The sequence below is a fragment of the Eriocheir sinensis genome, chromosome 22 (assembly GCF_024679095.1).
Source record: "Eriocheir sinensis breed Jianghai 21 chromosome 22, ASM2467909v1, whole genome shotgun sequence".
Classification (NCBI taxonomy): Eukaryota; Metazoa; Arthropoda; class Malacostraca; order Decapoda; family Varunidae; genus Eriocheir; species Eriocheir sinensis.
Genome location: NC_066530.1, coordinates 19,371,310 through 19,390,389, shown reverse-complemented (window position 1 = coordinate 19,390,389; position 19,080 = coordinate 19,371,310). Strand labels below are relative to the sequence as shown.

The 19,080-nt window shown below is 45.9% G+C and overlaps 1 protein-coding gene and 1 long non-coding RNA gene across 19 annotated transcripts in view; one reads left to right on the top strand and one right to left on the bottom strand.

Annotated features, from left to right (window-relative positions):
• LOC127002214 (low-density lipoprotein receptor-related protein 1B-like) overlaps positions 1-19,080 on the bottom strand; it is a 120,436-nt gene that overhangs the window by 37,959 nt on the left and 63,397 nt on the right. For 12 of the 18 annotated variants that reach the window (XM_050868000.1, XM_050867996.1, XM_050867989.1 and 9 more), the window contains exons 2-8: positions 16,563-16,791; positions 15,867-16,029; positions 15,278-15,441; positions 14,086-14,196; positions 7,149-7,295; positions 4,341-4,451; positions 87-236 (exon numbers count right to left, since the gene is read on the bottom strand). In XM_050868000.1, coding sequence (XP_050723957.1) covers positions 87-236; positions 4,341-4,451; positions 7,149-7,295; positions 14,086-14,196; positions 15,278-15,441; positions 15,867-16,029; positions 16,563-16,791 — 1,075 coding nt within the window. The remainder of the gene's footprint in view (positions 1-86; positions 237-4,340; positions 4,452-7,148; positions 7,296-14,085; positions 14,197-15,277; positions 15,442-15,866; positions 16,030-16,562; positions 16,792-19,080) is intronic. The other 6 variants (XM_050868003.1, XM_050867995.1, XM_050867994.1 and 3 more) reach the window with 5 other exon arrangements.
• On the top strand, positions 533-3,730 carry LOC127002222 (uncharacterized). Its single transcript, XR_007755893.1, has 2 exons — positions 533-737; positions 970-3,730. It is a non-coding gene; the product is annotated as an uncharacterized LOC127002222 (long non-coding RNA).

Sequence of the window (19,080 nt, the reverse complement as noted above, 5' to 3'; positions counted from 1 at the left end):
AGTAGTAGTAGTAGTAGTAGTAGTAGTGGTATTAGTAACATATGGAGTTATCATTCGCTATAGTATCAGCGAAGTGTTCGTTATACCCGGGCGACAATTCCGTTCGTCCTCGCCGTTGGAGCACTGTTGGATCCCGTCACAGGGGCAATTTCGGGTCACGCCGTCACTACACAGCTGGGGGGTCTGGTCCCCAAGGCAGTTAAGTGGAGTGGTGGTGGTAGTTGGTGGTGGGGGTGCTGGTGGTGGTGGTGAAGGGATAGATAAGGGAAGGAGAAAGGGAGAAATACATTAGTTTTCCTATATTCCGTTTCTTTCTATCCTCAGTTTCAGTAATTAAGGAATGGCGGATATAAAGATAGATAGAGATAGAAATACATTGATAAATAGATAGATAGGTAGATAGAAAGACAGATAAAGGCAGACAGACGTAGGTAGAGATGGATACCAAGAGATAGACGGATATCATCATCATCATCATTTCGTTTACCGTCCGTTTTGACTCTTCCTGAGCGGTTGGACGCTTTATGGCTCTCCTCCATTCTGCTCTGTCGTCTGCCCGGTGTTCATCCAATCCCACCGAAGCCAGTTCTTCCTGTATACACCTTCTCCACGTTCTCCTAGGTCTACCAACTGGTCTCCTTCCTTCTACCTCCATTCTGCTCTGTCGTCTGCCCGATGTTCATCCAATCCCACCGAAGCCAGTTCTTCCTGTATACACCTTCTCCACGTTCTCCTAGGTCTACCAACTGGTCTCCTTCCTTCTACCTCCATTCTGCTCTGTCGTCTGCCCGATGTTCATCCAATCCCATCAAAGCCAAATCTTCCTGTATACACCTTCTCCACGTTCTCCTAGGTCTACCAACTGGTCTCCTTCCTTCTACCTCCATTCTGCTCTGTCGTCTGCCCGATGTTCATCCAATCCCATCAAAGCCAAATCTTCCTGTATACACCTTCTCCACGTTCTCCTAGGTCTACCAACTGGTCTCCTCCCTTCTACCTAAAATCTCTCCACAGCTCCCAGCACTGCATCCTCCCGGGGCTATTACACTGGGCAAATTTTCCGTGGATCTTCAGTCAAACCATGATTTCCGCTCGCGTGGTTCTCATTTCTTTCTTGTTATTGCTGCTGCTGATGATGGTGAGTAATACCGTCGTCCTTCGGTGAAATCTAACGTAGCCTTGGAAGATCGTGGACACGTCAGAAAACCACGGAAATATGAGAACCACGCCAACGGAAATCGTGATTTGACTGAAGATCCACGGAAAATTTGCCCAGTGTAATAGCCCCTTTACATGTCCAAGCCATCGGAGTCTTTCCCTTATGAGCACTGTTTCCAGGTCCTCTGTTTCACATCTGTAAGCTACATCTGCACTGGACACCCTGTCTTGCCACCTTGCCACCAGATAGATAGACGGATAGATAAAGAGATATAGATAGACATAGATAAATCAGCAGAAACGGATGGACGAATACAGGATAAAGGAGACGAAAGAGAGGGGGAAAAATGAGAGGGAGAGAGAGAGAGGAAAGAAATGAGATGGGAAAGAAAGTGGAGTGAGGAGAAAAAGTGGAGAGTAACAATTTTGAAAGGCTAAACTAATGATAAACTAGAGAAATAAAGAATAAACTAGACAATACTTAACCGGTGGAAAAAGAATAGCACTAAAAAAATATAATAATAATATTAATAATAATAATAATAATAATAAAAACTTTGACCATACCATGAGAAGAGCGATTATACATCAATTTAATAACAAAATACTAACCAATTTTGTACTGTCAAAATACTGCAGTTACACTTACCTGTGGAACTCACAAACTGCTTAGAATCTACTGATAATATAAATAATAATAACAATAATATCCCATGACTCTGCACTATTGCCAAAGGGTCAGCTTCTGGGTAGTGCGCCACATGCCCATATAGCCGAAGTTGGCGGGCTATTACACTGGGCAAATTTTCCGTGGATCTTCAGTCAAACCACGATTTCCGCTGGCGTGGTTCTCATATTTCCGTGGTTTTCTGACGTGTCCACGATCTTCCAAAGCTACGTTAGATTTCCGCTGGCGTGGTTCTCATATTTCCGTGGTTTTCTGACGTGTCCACGATCTTCCAAAGCTACGGTAGATTTCCGCTGGCGTGGTTCTCATATTTCCGTGGTTTTCTGACGTGTCCACGATCTTTCAAAGCTACGATAGATTTCAAAGAAGGACGACGGTATTAATCACCATCATCAGCAGCAGCAATAACAAGAAACAAATGAGACCCACGCCGGCGGGAATCGTGGTTTGACTGAAGATCCACGGAAAATTTGCCCAGTGTAATAGCCCCTTAAGTCCCTCGGAGCAGCCGGCGAACGTTCCAGGGACTCCACACAACCTTCATCTCCCCATTGCTTTCTCTCCTTATTCCCAAAAGAGCAGGCAAGGGCAGAGAAGCCAAAGGAGGAAAGCGACTGCCAACGACCTTTCCTTTCCGTCCCTTCACAGGAAAAGCAGCGAAGGGCAGAGAAATGAACGGGGAAAGGCGTGTGCGATGACCTATACAAACCGTTCCTCTTCGTCCCTTCCCGTCCCTTCACAGAAAAAGCAGTAAAGGGCAGAGAGATGAACGGAGGCAGCGTCTGTTAATGACCGTCCCTTCCCGTCCCTTCACAGAAAAAGCAGTAAAGGGCAGAGAGATGAACGGAGGAAGCGTCTGTTAATGACCGTCCCTTCTCGTCTCTTCACAGAAAAAGCAGAGAGGGGCAGATAAATGAACGGGGGAAGCGTCACTTAACGACCGTCCCTTCCCGTCCCTTCACAGAAAAAGCAGTGAAGGGCAGAGAGATGAACGGGGGAAGCGTCACTCAACGACCGTCCCTTCCCGTCCCCTCACAGAAAAAGCAGTGAAGGGCAGAGAGATGAACGGGGGAAGCGTCACTCAACGACCGTCCCTTCCCGTCCCTTCACAGAAAAAGCAGAGAGGGGCAGATAAATGAAAGGGGGAAGCGTCACTTAACGACTGTCCCTTCCCGTCCCTTCACAGAAAAAGCAGAGAGGGGCAGATAAATGAAAGGGGGAAGCGTCACTTAACGACTGTCCCTTCCCGTCCCTTCACAGAAAAAGCAGAGAGGGGCAGATAAATGAAAGGGGGAAGCGTCACTTAACGACTGTCCCTTCCCGTCCCTTCACAGAAAAAGCAGAGAGGGGCAGATAAATGAAAGGGGGAAGCGTCACTCAACGACCGTCCCTTCCCGTCCCTTCACAGAAAAAGCAGTGACGGGCAGAGAGATGAACGGGGGAAGCGTCACTCAACGACCGTCCCTTCCCGTCCCTTCACAGAAAAAGCAGAGAGGGGCAGATAAATGAAAGGGGGAAGCGTCACTTAACGACTGTCCCTTCCCGTCCCTTCACAGAAAAAGCAGTGAAGGGCAGAGAGATGAACGGGGGAAGCGTCACTCAACGACCGTCCCTTCCCGTCCCTTCACAGAAAAAGCAGTGAAGGGCAGAGAGATGAACGGGGGAAGCGTCACTCAACGACCGTCCCTTCCCGTCCCTTCACAGAAAAAGCAGTGAAGGGCAGAGAGATGAACGGGGGAAGCGTCACTCAACGACCGTCCCTTCCCGTCCCTTCACAGAAAAAGCAGTGAAGGGCAGAGAGATGAACGGGGGAAGCGTCACTCAACGACCGTCCCTTCCCGTCCCTTCACAGAAAAAGCAGTGAAGGGCAGAGAGATGAACGGGGGAAGCGTCACTCAACGACCGTCCCTTCCTGTCCTTCCCGTCCCTTCACAGAAAAAGCAGTGAAGGGCAGAGAGATGAACGGGGGAAGCGTCACTCAACGACCGTCCCTTCCCGTCCCTTCACAGAAAAAGCAGTGAAGGGCAGAGAGATGAACGGGGGAAGCGTCACTCAACGACCGTCCCTTCCCGTCCCTTCACAGAAAAAGCAGTGAAGGGCAGAGATGAACGGGGGAAGCGTCACTCAACGACCGTCCCTTCCCGTCCCTTCACAGAAAAAGCAGTGAAGGGCAGAGATGAACGGGAAAAAACGTCAGCGATTACTTTTGCGTCCCTTCCCTTCCCTTCCAGACCCTTCCCGTCCCTTCCCTTCCCTTCCAGACCCTTCCCGTCCCTTCCCTTCCCTTCCAGACCCTTCCCGTCCCTTCCCTTCCCTTCCAGACCCTTCCCGTCCCATCCCTTCCCTTCCCGCCCCTTCCCTTCCTTTCCAGTCTCTTCCCGTCCCTTCTCCTCTATCCCCGTCTCTTCCCGCCCCTTCCCTTCCCTTCCAGTCCCTTCCCGTCCCTTCTCGTCTATCCCCGTCTCTTCCCGTCCCTTTCAGTCGCTATGCTCACCGGTACAGTTCTTCTCGTCTGTCCCGTCAACACAATCCGGCACCCCATCGCACCTGGTGTTCTCTTCTAGACATCGGATATCGTCGCACAGGAACTGGCCCTCGTTGCAGCCTGTAAGGAGGAGGGGGGCGAGGGGGTGGGGGTGAAGGAGGGGGGGGTGGAGATGGAGAGACGGAGGGGGGGGGGCGACAGAGAGCAGGGTGAGGGGAGGGAAGGGAGGAGACTAGGTTCTGAACATGTTGGAATCTGGTTGTCTAGCGTTCATACATACATACATACATACATACATACATACACAAACAAGCAGACAAACAGACAAATGCACTGGGAACTTGTCATGCCCATTTCTAGTTGAGTCTTGCTTACATATACATACATACATACATACATACATAGATGCATACATACATGCAGATACACACAACGAAGCTACGCAAGCACAATTTCCATCACCTTACAAAAAACAGGAAAAAAACAGAAAAAAAACATAGAACTGACTAACTGACTACCTGACTGACCGGCTGACTGACTGTGTGACTAAGTGGCTGACTGACTGACTGACTGACTGACTGACTGACTGACTGATTGAGTGGCTGACTGACTGACTGATTGGTTGAATGATTGACAAACCGACTGGCTGACTGACTGACTGATTGGTTGAATGATTGACAAACCGACTGGCTGGCTGACTGACTGACTGACTGCTTAGGGACGGGTGGGCGGGGCTAATTATATTATTTACTGGGAAAGAATTAATCCTACCGGTGGATGCTGGCAACTCGAGCGGGTGGGCGGAGCTTAAGAACGGGTGGGCGGGGCTTATGAAGGGCGGGTAGGCGGGGCATATTTTCTCAGTCAACGTGACCTACACTGACTGACTGGCGCCAAAGCAACAAGCAACAAAAACACACACACAGACAAACGAACAAACAGAAGTAGCGATAGCAATGACATGAACAAACAACAGCAGAAGCAAAACAACAACAACAACAAAAACAACAACATCATCAGCGGCAATAACAGCAGCAGAGAAAATAATAACACAAAAAGATTGTTTGAAAAAAGGAAAAAAAAAATGAAATGGTAAAAAATAGTAAAAATAATAATGGTAATAATAATAATAATAATAATAATAATAATAATAATAATAATAATAATAATAATAATAATAATAAAGTTTTAGAGGATTTGACATCACAAGACCACCACCACCACCACCACCACCACCACCACAAACAACAACAACAACAACAACAACAACAACACATGCACCCACATATATATATAGTCGAATGAACTGTCTTCCATCTTCATTCAGAACAAAACAAAAAACAACGAACACACACACACACACACACACACACACACACACACACACACACACACACACACACACACACACACATTCGTACCAACTCAAGTCATTAGTCATACAAATATTAGTCAAAAAAGGAAAGGATACATTAAATAACAAGATTAATCATAAAATACTAAGACAGACCACCAAATACAGAACACTGTTAATAAAAGTATCGAATAGTATCCAAAAATGTCACACAATACTGCAAACACATTCATTGGTTACAAAAAAGATGTTGTACGGGCCGTGAGAAAAGGTTATCATTCACTATATCAATATCAAGAACTACAGGCCATTAAGATAAATACAAAATGCAGTGTATGAATATGTCTTTCCCTTACCCTTCAACACCTCCACCATTACCATTAATAGCACTGCAGTGAAACCATATTGGCGAGATTGTTTTGGGGATTGGCTTCCGCGGGTCCTTTCCTCCCAGCCGCTCTGCCACACGATCCCACCACCTATTGTTTCCCCTCATGTGTTAGCTAAAACGACCTTGCCTATCTGGTTTCACTGCAGTAACAAAACCACTACGTAAACTTCATCCATGTTACCTCAGAAAACATGCCCCCTTCCTTGCCTGTGAGCCCCCAGAGTGTATTACGTCACTTAGCGCGCCACATGAAAGCAAAACTCAACACCAACCGCCTGTCGTCGATTCTTCAGGTATTGTTATAGTACCATACTTTAATTATTCTTTTATTATTCTGGGAAATAATTACTCCTAGTAGTGGATGCTGGCAACTCGAGCGGGTGGGCGGGGCTTATGATAGTGACTGGTGGGCGGGGCTTATGAAGGACAGGTGGGCGGGGCTTAGAAAGGGCGGATGAGAAGGGTTTATTTTATGTGAAAGAATTACTCCTACCGGTGGATGCTGGCAACTCGAGCGGGTGGGTGGGACTTAAGGACGGGTAGGCGGGGTTTATGAAGGGCAGGTGGGCGGGGCTTAGAAAAGACGGATTGGTGGGGCTGATTTTAAACTGGGAAAGAATTACTCCTACCGGTAGATGCTGACAACTCGAGCGGGTGGGCGGGGCTGATGACAGGCGGATGGGCGGGGCTTAGGGACGGGTGGGCGGGCTTAAGAACGGGTGAGCGGGGCTTGTGAAGGGCGGATGGGCGGGGCTTATTATATACTGGGAATGAATTACTCCTACTGGTGTATGGTGGCAACTCGAGCCGGTGGGCGGGGCTGATGATAGGCGGATGGGCGGGGCATAGGGACGGGTTGGCGGGCTTAAGAACGGGTGGGCGGGGCTTGTGAAGGGCAGATGGGCGGGGCTTATTATATACTGGGAAAGAATTATTCCTACTGGTAGATGCTGGCAACTTGAGCGGGTGGGAATGTCTTAAGAACAGGTGGGCAGGGCTGATGAAGGGCGAGAAGGCGGGGCATATTTTCGCAGTCAACGTGAACGACATCTACTCTCGCTACTATACTCACCACAGCCGGTTTCGTCAGAGCAGTCAACGCACTGACAATCCCCGTCACAGAGATGCACATTACAAATCACCTTTCCATCTGGGCAGGTGTGTTTGCTATCTCCGGGGCACCCGCCAACTACATCACCACCATCTACTGTCTCACCATCTGAAGACATGCGGGAGTGTCATGCACGAAGGGGGAGGAGAATAAGGAGGAGTCGGAGGAAGGGTGATGTTGGACCAAAGTAAAGAGAATTTGAGAGTTAGGAAGAAATTGGGAGAAGGAGAAATGGAGGAGGTGAAGATGTGTGTGTGTGTGTGTGTGTGTGTGTGTGTGTGTGTGTGTGTGTGTGTGTGTGTGTGTGTGTGTGTGTGTGTGTGTGTGTGCCGTAATGAAAAGGTTATACAAAAGAATGAAAAAAATAATGTACAAATAAGAGAAAATGTTAACACTACACATACAAATTAATGAATACCGATTAATACATATTTATAAAGTGATACATAAGTATATACATACATACGCACATACATGCAGGCATTCACAAGCATACAAAATGAATAAACAAAACATTAAAAATAAAGCGAATTCTGAAAAAAATGACATTATGGGAGAGAGAGAGAGAGAGAGAGAGAGAGAGAGAGAGAGAGAGAGAGAGAGAGAGAGAGAGAGAGAGAGAGAGAGAGAGAGAGAGAGAGAGAGAGAGAGAGAGAGAGAGAGAGAGAGAGAGAGAGAGAGAGAGAAGAGAATGTTGACGATGGGTGCAAATTTACCAAGTTAAAAATAAAAATAATAGTAATAATGATAATAACAATAATAATAATAATAATAATAATAATAATAATAATAATAATAATAATAATAATAATCATGCGCATGCGTAAACGTGCATAGACAAAAACAAAGGAAGATAGATAGATAGACAGACAGATAGATAGATAGATAGATAGATACATACATACATACATACATACATACATACATACATGCATACAGAGAGAGAGAGAGAGAGAGAGAGAGAGAGAGAGAGAGAGAGAGAGAGAGAGAGAGAGAGAGAGAGAGAGAGAGAGAGAGAGTCATTGTATTTCTACTTACTGTTCATGCATTGTTTTTGTTGTTGTTGCTGTTGTTGTTGATGATGTTCTCTCTTTCATCATCTCTTTCTATCTACCAACTACTTCGTTATCATGCATTTTCTTATTCCCTTAATACACACACACACACACACACACACACACACACACACACACACACACACACACACACACACACACACACAAGGTTCGAGTTTCATTCAACCCAAAAAAAATCTTCCTGACGTACCCCCAAAAAGCCCCTTCCTAACGTACCCCAAAAAGCCCCTTCCTAACGTACCCCCAAAAAAGCCCCTTCCTGACGTACCCCAAAAATGCCCCTTCTTGACGTACCCCCAAAAAGCCCCTTCCTAACGTACCCCAAAAAGCCCCTTCCTAACGTACCCCCAAAAAAGCCCCTTCCTGACGTACCCCAAAAAAGCCCCTTCCTGACGTACCCCAAAAAAATGCCCCTTCCTCACGTACCCCAAAAAAGACCCTTCCTCACGTACCCCCAAAAAGACCCTTCCTCACGTACCCCCCAAAAAGCCCCTTCCTGACGTACCCCAAAAAAGCCCCTTCCTGACGTACCCCAAAAAAGCCCCTTCCTGACGTACCCTAAAAAAGCCCCTTCCTGACGTACCCTAAAAAAAGACCCTTCCTGACGTACCCTAAAAGCCCTTCCTGACGTACCCCAAAAGCCCCTTCCTGACGTACCCTAAAAGCCCTTCCTGACGTACCCTAAAAGCCCTTCCTGACGTACCCCAAAAGCCCTTCCTGACGTACCCCAAAAGCCCCTTCCTGACGTACCCCAAAAGCCCTTCCTGACGTACCCTAAAAAGCCCTTCCTGACGTACCCAAAAGCCCCTTCCTGACGTACCCTAAAAGCCCTTCCTGACGTACCCTAAAAGCCCTTCCTGACGTACCCCAAAAGCCCCTTCCTGACGTACCCCAAAAGCCCTTCCTGACGTACCCCAAAAAGCCCTTCCTGACGTACCCTAAAAGCCCTTCCTGACGTACCCCAAAAGCCCCTTCCTGACGTACCCCAAAAGCCCCTTCCTGACGTAAAAAGCCCTTCCTGACGTACCCCAAAAAGCCCTTCCTGACGTACCCCAAAAGCCCCTTCCTTACGTACCCCAAAAAGCCCCTTCCTGACGTACCCCCAAAAAGCCCCTTCCTGACGTACCCCAAAAAGCCCCTTCCTGACGTACCCCAAAAAGCCCCTTCCTGACGTACCCACAAAATCCCCTTCCTGACGGACCCCAACAAATGCCCCTTCCCCACGTTCCCCCAAAAAAGCCCCTTCCTGACGTACCCAAAAAAGCCCCTTCCTGACGTACCCCAAAAAGCCCTTCCTGACGTACCCTAAAAGCCCTTCCTGACGTACCCAAAAAGCCCCTTCCTGACGTACCCCAAAAAAGCCCCTTCCTGACGTACCCTAAAAAGCCCCTTCCTGACGTACCCCAAAAAAGCCCCTTCCTGACGTACCCCAAAAAAGCCCCTTCCTGACGTACCCTAAAAAAGCCCCTTCCTGACGTACCCCAAAAAGCCCCTTCCTGACGTACCCCAAAAAAGCCCCTTCCTGACGTACCCAAAAAAGCCCCTTCCTGACGTACCCTAAAAAAGCCCCTTCCTGACGTACCCCCAAAAAAGCCCCTTCCTGACGTACCCCAAAAAAAGACCCTTCCTGACGTACCCCAAAAAAGCCCCTTCCTGACGTACCCCAAAAAATGCCCCTTCCTCACGTACCCCCAAAAAGACCCTTCCTCACGTACCCCCCAAAAAGCCCATTCCTGACGTACCCCAAAAAAGCCCCTTCCTGACGTACCCAAAAGAGCCCAATGGGGTACTAAGACCAAGACCCAGACCCAGACCAAGTGTTTTCATTCCTCGTTGTACCCATTTCAGACAGACGGACAGACCCCAGACGTGGATTACACAAGGACGCCAATACACATTTTTTAAGGCATATGAAGAAAAAAAAATCGGGGAAAAATCGAGGAAAAAAATAAAATCAGAAAAAAAACATCGCCTCAAAAAATAGGTCGTAAAAAAGGTTCCAGAAAATAGGCTGGGTTAAGGCTGTACCGAGGACGTTTACTTACGGCCGCTTTCACAGTCACTTTGTTTGTTTTGATCGTTACCAATGGCGGCGATCGCGCTATAGTATTTCCACGTAAAACTGGCTGATGGGGTAGTGGCGGCTGCGGGGTTAGCCTAGCTCCGCACCTTGGCACACACTCTCAACACCTCTCGCTTCCTCTGCAGCCGCCACTACCCCCATAGGCCAGTTTCACGTGGGCAATTATAGCGTCGATCGCCGCCATTGGTAACGATCAAAACAAACAGTGACTGTGAAAGCGGCCCTTAATGTATGGAGCGAATATGAACGAGAGGGATACGAGATTCAACGTTGCCAGATTGTCGTACTTTTTCGGTTTCTCATATTCCCCGATTTCCCTCCCCAAAACTGTTCCCTGGGCCACAATAACGAGATTTATTTGTAGTTATTGTTGGAATGGGTTATTATTCCTGTTTCCTGGTGATATTTACGGAGGAGAAGCTGGTAAATGCGATGCTCCGAGTACGATAATCTAGCAACGGTGAATACGATACTGGACACGATACATGAATACACACGCTGAAGTTTGCAACGTCCTGTTAGTCTTCAAAAATAATGTAGCTGGTTTGTCTTTTCTGAACCGTTTTTCGAGGCGTGGACAGTTGGTTGTTTTTTCTTGATCTTTTATATAACTTTTTTTACGACTGAGTTTGTAACGTGTCGATTTAACTCTGTGAAAATCCAACACTTCAAACTAACTCACTCCCTCCAAAATATGAAATTAGAAGGCCTAAGGATCTAACTCCGCCCCAAAAATTGAATTGGAAGGCCTACGTAATTGGAAATAGAAACCCTAAGTAACTAACTCTGTCCCAAAAATGGAATCAGAATGCCTAACTATCTAACTGCACCCCAAAAATTGAATCAGAAGGCCTTCGTAACCAACCCCGCCCTAGAAATGGAATTAGAAAGCCAAACTAACAAACTCCGAAGGCCTAACTAACTAATTCTGTCCCAAAAATTGAATCATAATGCCTAACTATCTAACTGCACCCCAAAAATTGAATTAGAAGGCCTTCGTAACCAACTCCGCCCTAAAAATGGAATCACAATGCCTAACTAACTGCACCCCAAAAATTGAATCAGAAGGGCTTCGTAACCAACCCCGCCCTAAAAATGGAATCATAATGCCTAACTAGCTAACTGCACCCCAAAAATTGAATCAGAAGGGCTTCGTAACCAACTCCGCCCTAAAAATGTAATCATAATGCCTAACTAACTAACTGCACCCCAAAAATTGAATCAGAAGGCCTTCGTAACCAACCCCGCCCTAAAAATGGAATCAGAATGCCTAACTAGCTAACTGCACCCCAAAAATTGAATCAGAAGGTCTTCGTAACCAACCGCGCCCTAAAAATGGAATCATAATGCCTAACTAGCTAACTGCACCCCAAAAATTGAATCAGAAGGCCTTCTTAACCAACCCCGCCCTAAAAATGGAATCATAATGCCTAACTAGCTAACTGCACCCCAAAAATTGAATCAGAAGGCCTTCTTAACCAACCCCGCCCTAAAAATGGAATCAGAATGCCTAACTAGCTAACTGCACCCCAAAAATTGAATCAGAAGGCCTTCGTAACCAACCCCGCCCTAAAAATGGAATCAGAATGCCTAACTATCTAACTGCATCCCAAAAATTGAATTAAAAGGGCTTCGTAACCAACCCCACCCTAAAAATTGAATCAGAATGCCTAACTATCTAACTGCACCCCAAAAATTGAATCAGAAGGGCTTCGTAACCAACCCCGCCCTAAAAATGGAATCAGAATGCCTAACTATCTAACTGCATCCCAAAAATTGAATTAAAAGGGCTTCGTAACCAACCCCACCCTAAAAATGGAATCAGAATGCCTAACTATCTAACTGCACCCCAAAAATTGAATTAGAAGCCCTTCGTAACCAACCCCGCCCTAAAAATGGAATCAGAATGCCTAACTATCTAACTGCACCCCAAAAATTGAATCAGAAGGCCTTCGTAACCAACCCCACCCCAAAATTGGAATCATAATGCCTAACTATCTAACTGCACCCCAAAAATTGAATTAGAAGGCCTTCGTAACCAACCCCACCCTAAAAATGGAATCAGAATGCCTAACTATCTAACTGCACCCCAAAAATTGAATTAGAAGGCCTTCGTAACTAACCCCACCCTAAAAATGGAATCATAATGCCTAACTAGCTAACTGCACCCCAAAAATTGAATTAGAAGGGCTTCGTAACCAACCCCGCCCTAAAAATGGAATCAGAATGCCTAACTATCTAACTGCACCCCAAAAATTGAATTAAAAGGCCTTCGTAACCAACCCCGCCCTAAAAATGGAATCATAATGCCTAACTAGCTAACTGCACCCCAAAAATTGAATCAGAAGGGCTTCGTAACCAACCCCACCCCAAAATTGGAATCAGAATGCCTAACTAACTAACTGCACCCCAAAAATTGAATCAGAAGGGCTTCGTAACCAACCCCGCCCTAAAAATGGAATCAGAATGCCTAACTATCTAACTGCACCCCAAAAATTGAATCAGAAGGGCTTCGTAACCAACCCCACCCCAAAATTGGAATCATAATGCCTAACTAACTAACTGCACCCCAAAAATTGAATCAGAAGGGCTTCGTAACCAACCCCACCCCAAAATTGGAATCATAATGCCTAACTAACTAACTGCACCCCAAAAATTGAATCAGAAGGGCTTCGTAACCAACCCCACCCTAAAAATGAAATCAGAATGCCTAACTAACTAACTGCACCCCAAAAATTGAATCAGAAGGTCTTCGTAACCAACCCCGCCCTAAAAATGGAATCAGAGAGCCAAACCAGCCACGTGACTTTCAAAACACTAACACAACGTCTCCCAAAATCAACACCAACTTACCAACACATGAGAAACTGAAATACCAGGAACAAGGCGCACATAGACACATAATATAGGCCGTATTCTAAAACGTATCAGCACCTCAGTTTGTCTATTCGAAAAGCCTGTCGTAGAAGTTGCTGCCGGTGGGATCTTCATGGAGTGTTTCGTGAGCCCAGTGATAGTTGGACACGGCTTCTGCTCACCGGTGCCAGATTATCGTACTCAGAGCCTCATATTTACCGGTTTCTGACGCCTAACTCTTGCCAACAAACACCAATACTTAACCATTTTAACGATAACTATATATGAAGGCAGTTATAGGGTTCAAGGAGGCAGTTTTGGGGTCGGAAATTGGCACACATAGGAGGCTGAGTACGACAATCTGACGACGTTGCTTCTGCGGCCTCAGGAAACAGTCGTAAAGGGAGATTATCGTACTACTCAAGAGCCTCATATTTATCGGTTTCTAACGCCTAACTCTTGCCAAAAAACACCAATACTTAACCATTTTAACGATAACTATATATGAAGGCAGTTATTGTGGTCGAGGAGGCGGTTTTGGGGTCGGAAATTATCAAACATAAGAGGCTGAGTACGACAATCTGGCGACGTTGCTTCTGGGAGACCGATTATTATTATTATTTTTTGTTTACATCAGAGGACACGGCTCAAGGGCAATAAAAAGAGTACAAAAAAAGCCCGCTACTCGCCGCTCCTATAAAAGATAAAAGTAAAGAGTAGCCACAAGAGAGGTCAATTTTGGGTGGAGAGGTGCCCTGATACGTTTAAGAACATGACCCCATAGCCACATAGCCACACATAGACTAAGCCGCTACAAACACATCAATATTATAAGCAAAGGAGGAAACATAGCAAAGGTAACGAGTGTCTTGTTAGCATTTACCTGTTGCGCAGTATTCCTCGTCAGACCCATCGCGGCACTGCGCAGTCCCGTCACACTGGGGCACACACCTCCCATTGGGGCACTTCCACTCTCCAACCTGGCACGCGGGGGCTGGGGGCGCCGGGGGAGGGGGGGAAGCAGGAAGGGAGGGGGTGCAGGAGGAGGAGGAGGAGGAGGAGGAGGAATAGGAGGAGTAGGGGGGTGGTTATAGCAGTAGTAGTAGTAGTAGTAGTAGTAGTAGTAGTAGTAGTAGTAGTAGTAGTAGTAGTAGCAGTAGTAGTAGTAGGAGGAGGAGGAGGAGGAAAGGAAGAGATAAAGAAAAGGGAAAGAGAAGAATCGGGTAGGAAAGGAAAAGGAGAATGAGGAACAGGAAGAAGAAGAGAAAGGAATAGAGAGGAGGAAGAGGAGGAGGAGGAGGAGGAGGAGGAGGAGGAAGGAAGGAAGGACGGAAAAACAAGGAGGGACGAGGAATAAGGAATCGAAAAGAGGAAGCGGAGGAGGAAGAAGGGAGGAAGGAAGGAAGGAGGAGGAGGAGGAGGAGGAGGAGGAGGAGGAATAACATAAACCAAAATCAAACCAACATCAACCCTAAAAAAATTATATATCAGGAAAAGCGACAAAAAAAGCAAAAAATGACGTAGAACAAAAAGCAAGAAAAAAATGACATAGAACAAAAAGCAAGAAAAAAATGACATAGAACAAAAAGCAAGAAATAAAAAAATAAATAAAGCGAGCGGAAAAAAACAACAAAATGACAAAAATAAAACAAAATAAAAGCGGAAAAAATCTAATAATGTAAGTAAAAATAGTCATAATAATAATAATAATAATAATAATAATAATAATAATAATAATAATAATAATAATAATAATAATAATAATAATAATAATAATAATAATAATAATAATAGTAACACCTTGGGGAAAAATTGTGATTAGGTTATATTGATGATGATGATGATGATGATGATGAAAAAAAAAAGTTGAAAATATAAAAAATAATAGAAAATAATTCTCTCTCTCTCTCTCTCTCTCTCTCTCATCCCTTCCTTCTCCTTCTTCCATTCTTTCTCTCTTCTATAGATTTTATTCCTTTCTCTCGCTCTTACATTCTTCTTTTCCTTCACTCTCTTCCATTCATCCTCTCTCTCTCTCTCTCTCTCTCTCTCTCTCTCTCTCGTTCTCTCCCTACCTAGGGGCTCGGAGAATTCGTAATACTGGTTGTTGACGCTGAGGTCGTTAAGTCGTCCGGTAGCCAGCGCGCTCCTTATCCGGCGTTGAACCTCGTCCTTCTGATCGGCAGGGTCCTCATGCATGATATCAACCCAGGCCATGATCTGTCGTGAAGGCGAGCGGCTGTGCGAGGGAAGAAAGGTGAGGTTAGGTGAGGATATGTTAGCTTGGGTTGGGTTAAGTTGGGCTAAGATATGGTAGGTTAGGTTAGGTCAGGTTAGGGTTGGGATGGGTTAGGATAGATTAGGTTACGTAATATATCATATGTGCTGAAGGCGAGCGACTGTCCGAGGGAAGAAAGGTGAGGTTAGGTGAGGATATGTTGGGTTTGGTTTGGGTTTAGTTGGGTTAGGATATGTTAGGTTAGGTTAGGTTAGGTTAGGGTTGGGTTGTTAGGACATGTTAGGATATGTTAGGTTAGGTTAGGTCTCTCTCTCAACCTTCCCTCGCTCTCAACTTTCCCTCGCTCTCAACTTTCCCTCGCTCTCAACCTTCCCTCTCTCTCAACCTTCTCTCTCTCTCTCTCTCTCTCTCTCTCTCTCTCTCACCTGCACTTGGCCAGCTTATAACTCTTCTCTCCGTCTATGGACAGAAGAAGGCCAGCAAGAGCGCTCTCAATCCTCCGAGCAAGCACCTGGTAGTCGTTGCTCTCCCTGCTTCCGTACTGGTTCTCCCAAGCAGTGAGGACGTGAATCTTGACCCGGTAAGTGCCTGTAAGGGGTGTAGGGAACGGTCGAGAGGTGAGTGGGTGGCTCGAGGTAGAAAGTATAGGGTATGTAGGAAGTTAAGTAGGTAGTGAAGAGGATAGGAAGGTAGGTAACGGAGGTGGTAGTAGTAGTAATTGTAGTAGTAGTAGTAGTAGTAGTAGTAGTAGTAGTAGTAGTAGTAGTAGTAGAAGAGAGAGAGAGAGAGAGAGAGAGAGAGAGAGAGAGAGAGAGAGAGAGAGAGAGAGAGAGAGAGAGAGAGAGAGAGAGAGAGAGAGAGAGAGAGAGATAGAGAGAGAGAGAGAGAGAGAGAGAGAGAGAGAGAGAGAGAGAGAGAGAGAGAGAGAGAGAGAGAGAGAGGAAGATGGAAAAGAAAGAGAGAAAAGAAAGAAAACGGCAAAAAAAAAACGAATAATGAATGAAAATGGAAAAAACGAAAAAAAGAGAGAAAGAAAAAGACAGAGACAAAACAAAAGAAACTCAATTCATCTCAACTCAAAACAAAACAATAACAAAAGAAAAGCCAAACAATACACATACGAGATCCATAGGCCGAGCCCTCCTCCAGCGCCGACCCTTCCTCAGCATCGACATCGTCCACCGTGTTGCCGCCGCCGCCGAACCAGCGGCCAAACTGTCTTCGCGTCCTGACCAGCGGCTTGAGGGAGTCTTCCAGCGCCTCATGCGGGGCCGACACGGGTGCCACGGACTCGCCCAGCCTCGACCTCGCCGCATGATCCTCGTCGTCAAAGGTTAGGTCTTCGTCGTCCTGAGAGAGAAAGGGAAGATGGGAAGGTCAATTATGGGAACTATATTTCTTAACGTAAACAAAATATATAGGTTAGGTTAGGTTAGGTTAGGTTAGGTTAGGTTAGGTTAGGTTAGGTTAGGATGGGTTGGGTTAAGTTGGGTTAGGATATGATAGAGATGGATAGATAGAGTAAAAACGAAGACTAAAAAAAATAAAAAGGAGGAAATCAAGGGTACTGTATTTCTTAACGTAAACAAAACATATAGAAAACCAGATAGATAGAGATGGATAGATAGATAGATAGATAGATAGATAGAGTAAAAACGGACTATAAAAAATAAAAAGGAAGAAATCAAGGGTACTGTATTTCTTAACGTAAACAAAACATATAGAAAACCAGATAGAGATGGATAGATCGCTGGATAGATAGAGTAAAAACGAAGACTAAAAATAAAAAAAAAGGAAGGAAATCAAGAGAAGAGAAAAAAACACCATAATGTGAAATCGATAAACAAAAGACGGGCGTGTGTGTGTGTGTGTGTGTGTGTGTGTGTGTGTGTGTGTGTGTGTGTGTGTGTGTGTGTGTGTGTGTGTGTGTGTGTGTGTGTGTGTGTGTGTGTGTGTGTGTGTGTGTGTGTGTGTCCTCCATTCCCATAACTAAACGTTCACAACACGACAATTCTATTTCGGAGGAGATGAAGAGGTGATTAGGAGGAGGAGGAGGAGGAGGAGGAGGAGGAGGAGGAGGAGGAAGGAAGACTTATGCCACCTTGAAGAGGAAAAGGAGGAACCGGAGAAGAAAATAAGATAGAGAGAGAGAGAGAGAGAGAGAGAGAGAGAGAGAGAGAGAGAGAGAGAGAGAGAGAGAGAGAGAGAGAGAGAGAGAGAGAGAGAGAGTCCACAGGCTAGGTCGAGGAAGGTCAAATTCGCTTCACAAGTAATAGCCAAGACATGACCTAACTCCTGATGCTCCTCCTCCTTTTCCTCCTCCTCCTCCTCCTCCTCCTACTCCTTTACTTCTCTCTTCTCTCCTCCTCCTCCTCCTCCTCCTCCTCCTCCTCCTCCTCCTCCTCCTCCTCCTTTTCCTCCTCCTCCTCCTTCCTCTAGTTTTTATGCTTCCTCTCCAGATATAAAAATAATAATAATATACTACTACTACTACTACTACTACTACTACTACTACTACGATTTTTACCCCCCCTATCACCATCATCACCATCACCCCCACCACCACCACCACAACCACCATCACCACCATCATCATCATCACCACCACCACCACCTCCGCGGAATCCCTCCTGATCACCGCCAGAAACCTCCTCTGAAATTTTGAGGAGGAGGAGGACGAGGAGGAGGAGGAGGAGGAGGAGAGAAGTAAAGGAGGAGGAGGAGGAGGAAAGATGTTGATGAAAATGAAAAGAAGAAGAAGAAGAAGAAGAAGAAGAAGAAGAAGAAGAAGAAGAAAAAGAAAAAGAAGAAGATAATGAAGAAGAAGAAGAAGAAGAGGAGGAAAAAGAAGATAATTATAATAAAGAGCATAAGATCAAAGAATAACATAGATAAGAAAGAGATGAGGAAAAGAACGGAAAGGAAATGAGAAAACGAAAGAGAGAAGAAAAAGAAGACAAGTGAAAAAGAAAAAAAAAAAAAAAGAAAGAAAAAGAAAAAATAACTTAAAGAAAATAGATCAACGTCAGTCAGCCAATCTGTCAGTCAGTCAGTCAATCCGTCAGCGCCCTCCAACAAATTCCAAAGTCATCCCTTGAATACTGACATTTTCTATAACCGGCTGCGTACTAAATAGCCGCGACCGGAGCCATTCAAGACGAGAGAGAGAGAGAGAGAGAGAGAGAGAGAGAGAGAGAGAGAGAGAGAGAGCATTTTCTTGACAATGGGCTCTATCTAAATGCATAAAGGGGAAAGAGAGAGACTTAAGGGATGGCCAAGTTGTAAGAGAGGAATTAGAGAGAGAGAGAGAGAGAGAGAGAGAGAGAGAGAGAGAGAGAGAGAGAGAGAGAGAGAGAGACAGCCAGCCAGCCAGCCAGCCAGCCAGCCAGACAGACAGACAGATAGACAGCCAGCCAGACAGGCAGCCAGCCAGACAGACAGCCAGACAGACAGCCAGACAGACAGCCAGACAGACAGCCAGACAGACAGCCAGCCAGACAGACAGCCAGACAGCCAGCCAGCCAGCCAGACAGACAGCCAGACAGACAGACAGACAGCCAGACAGACAGCCAGACAGACAGCCAGACAGCCAGACAGACAGCCAGACAGACAGCCAGACAGCCAGACAGACAGCCAGCC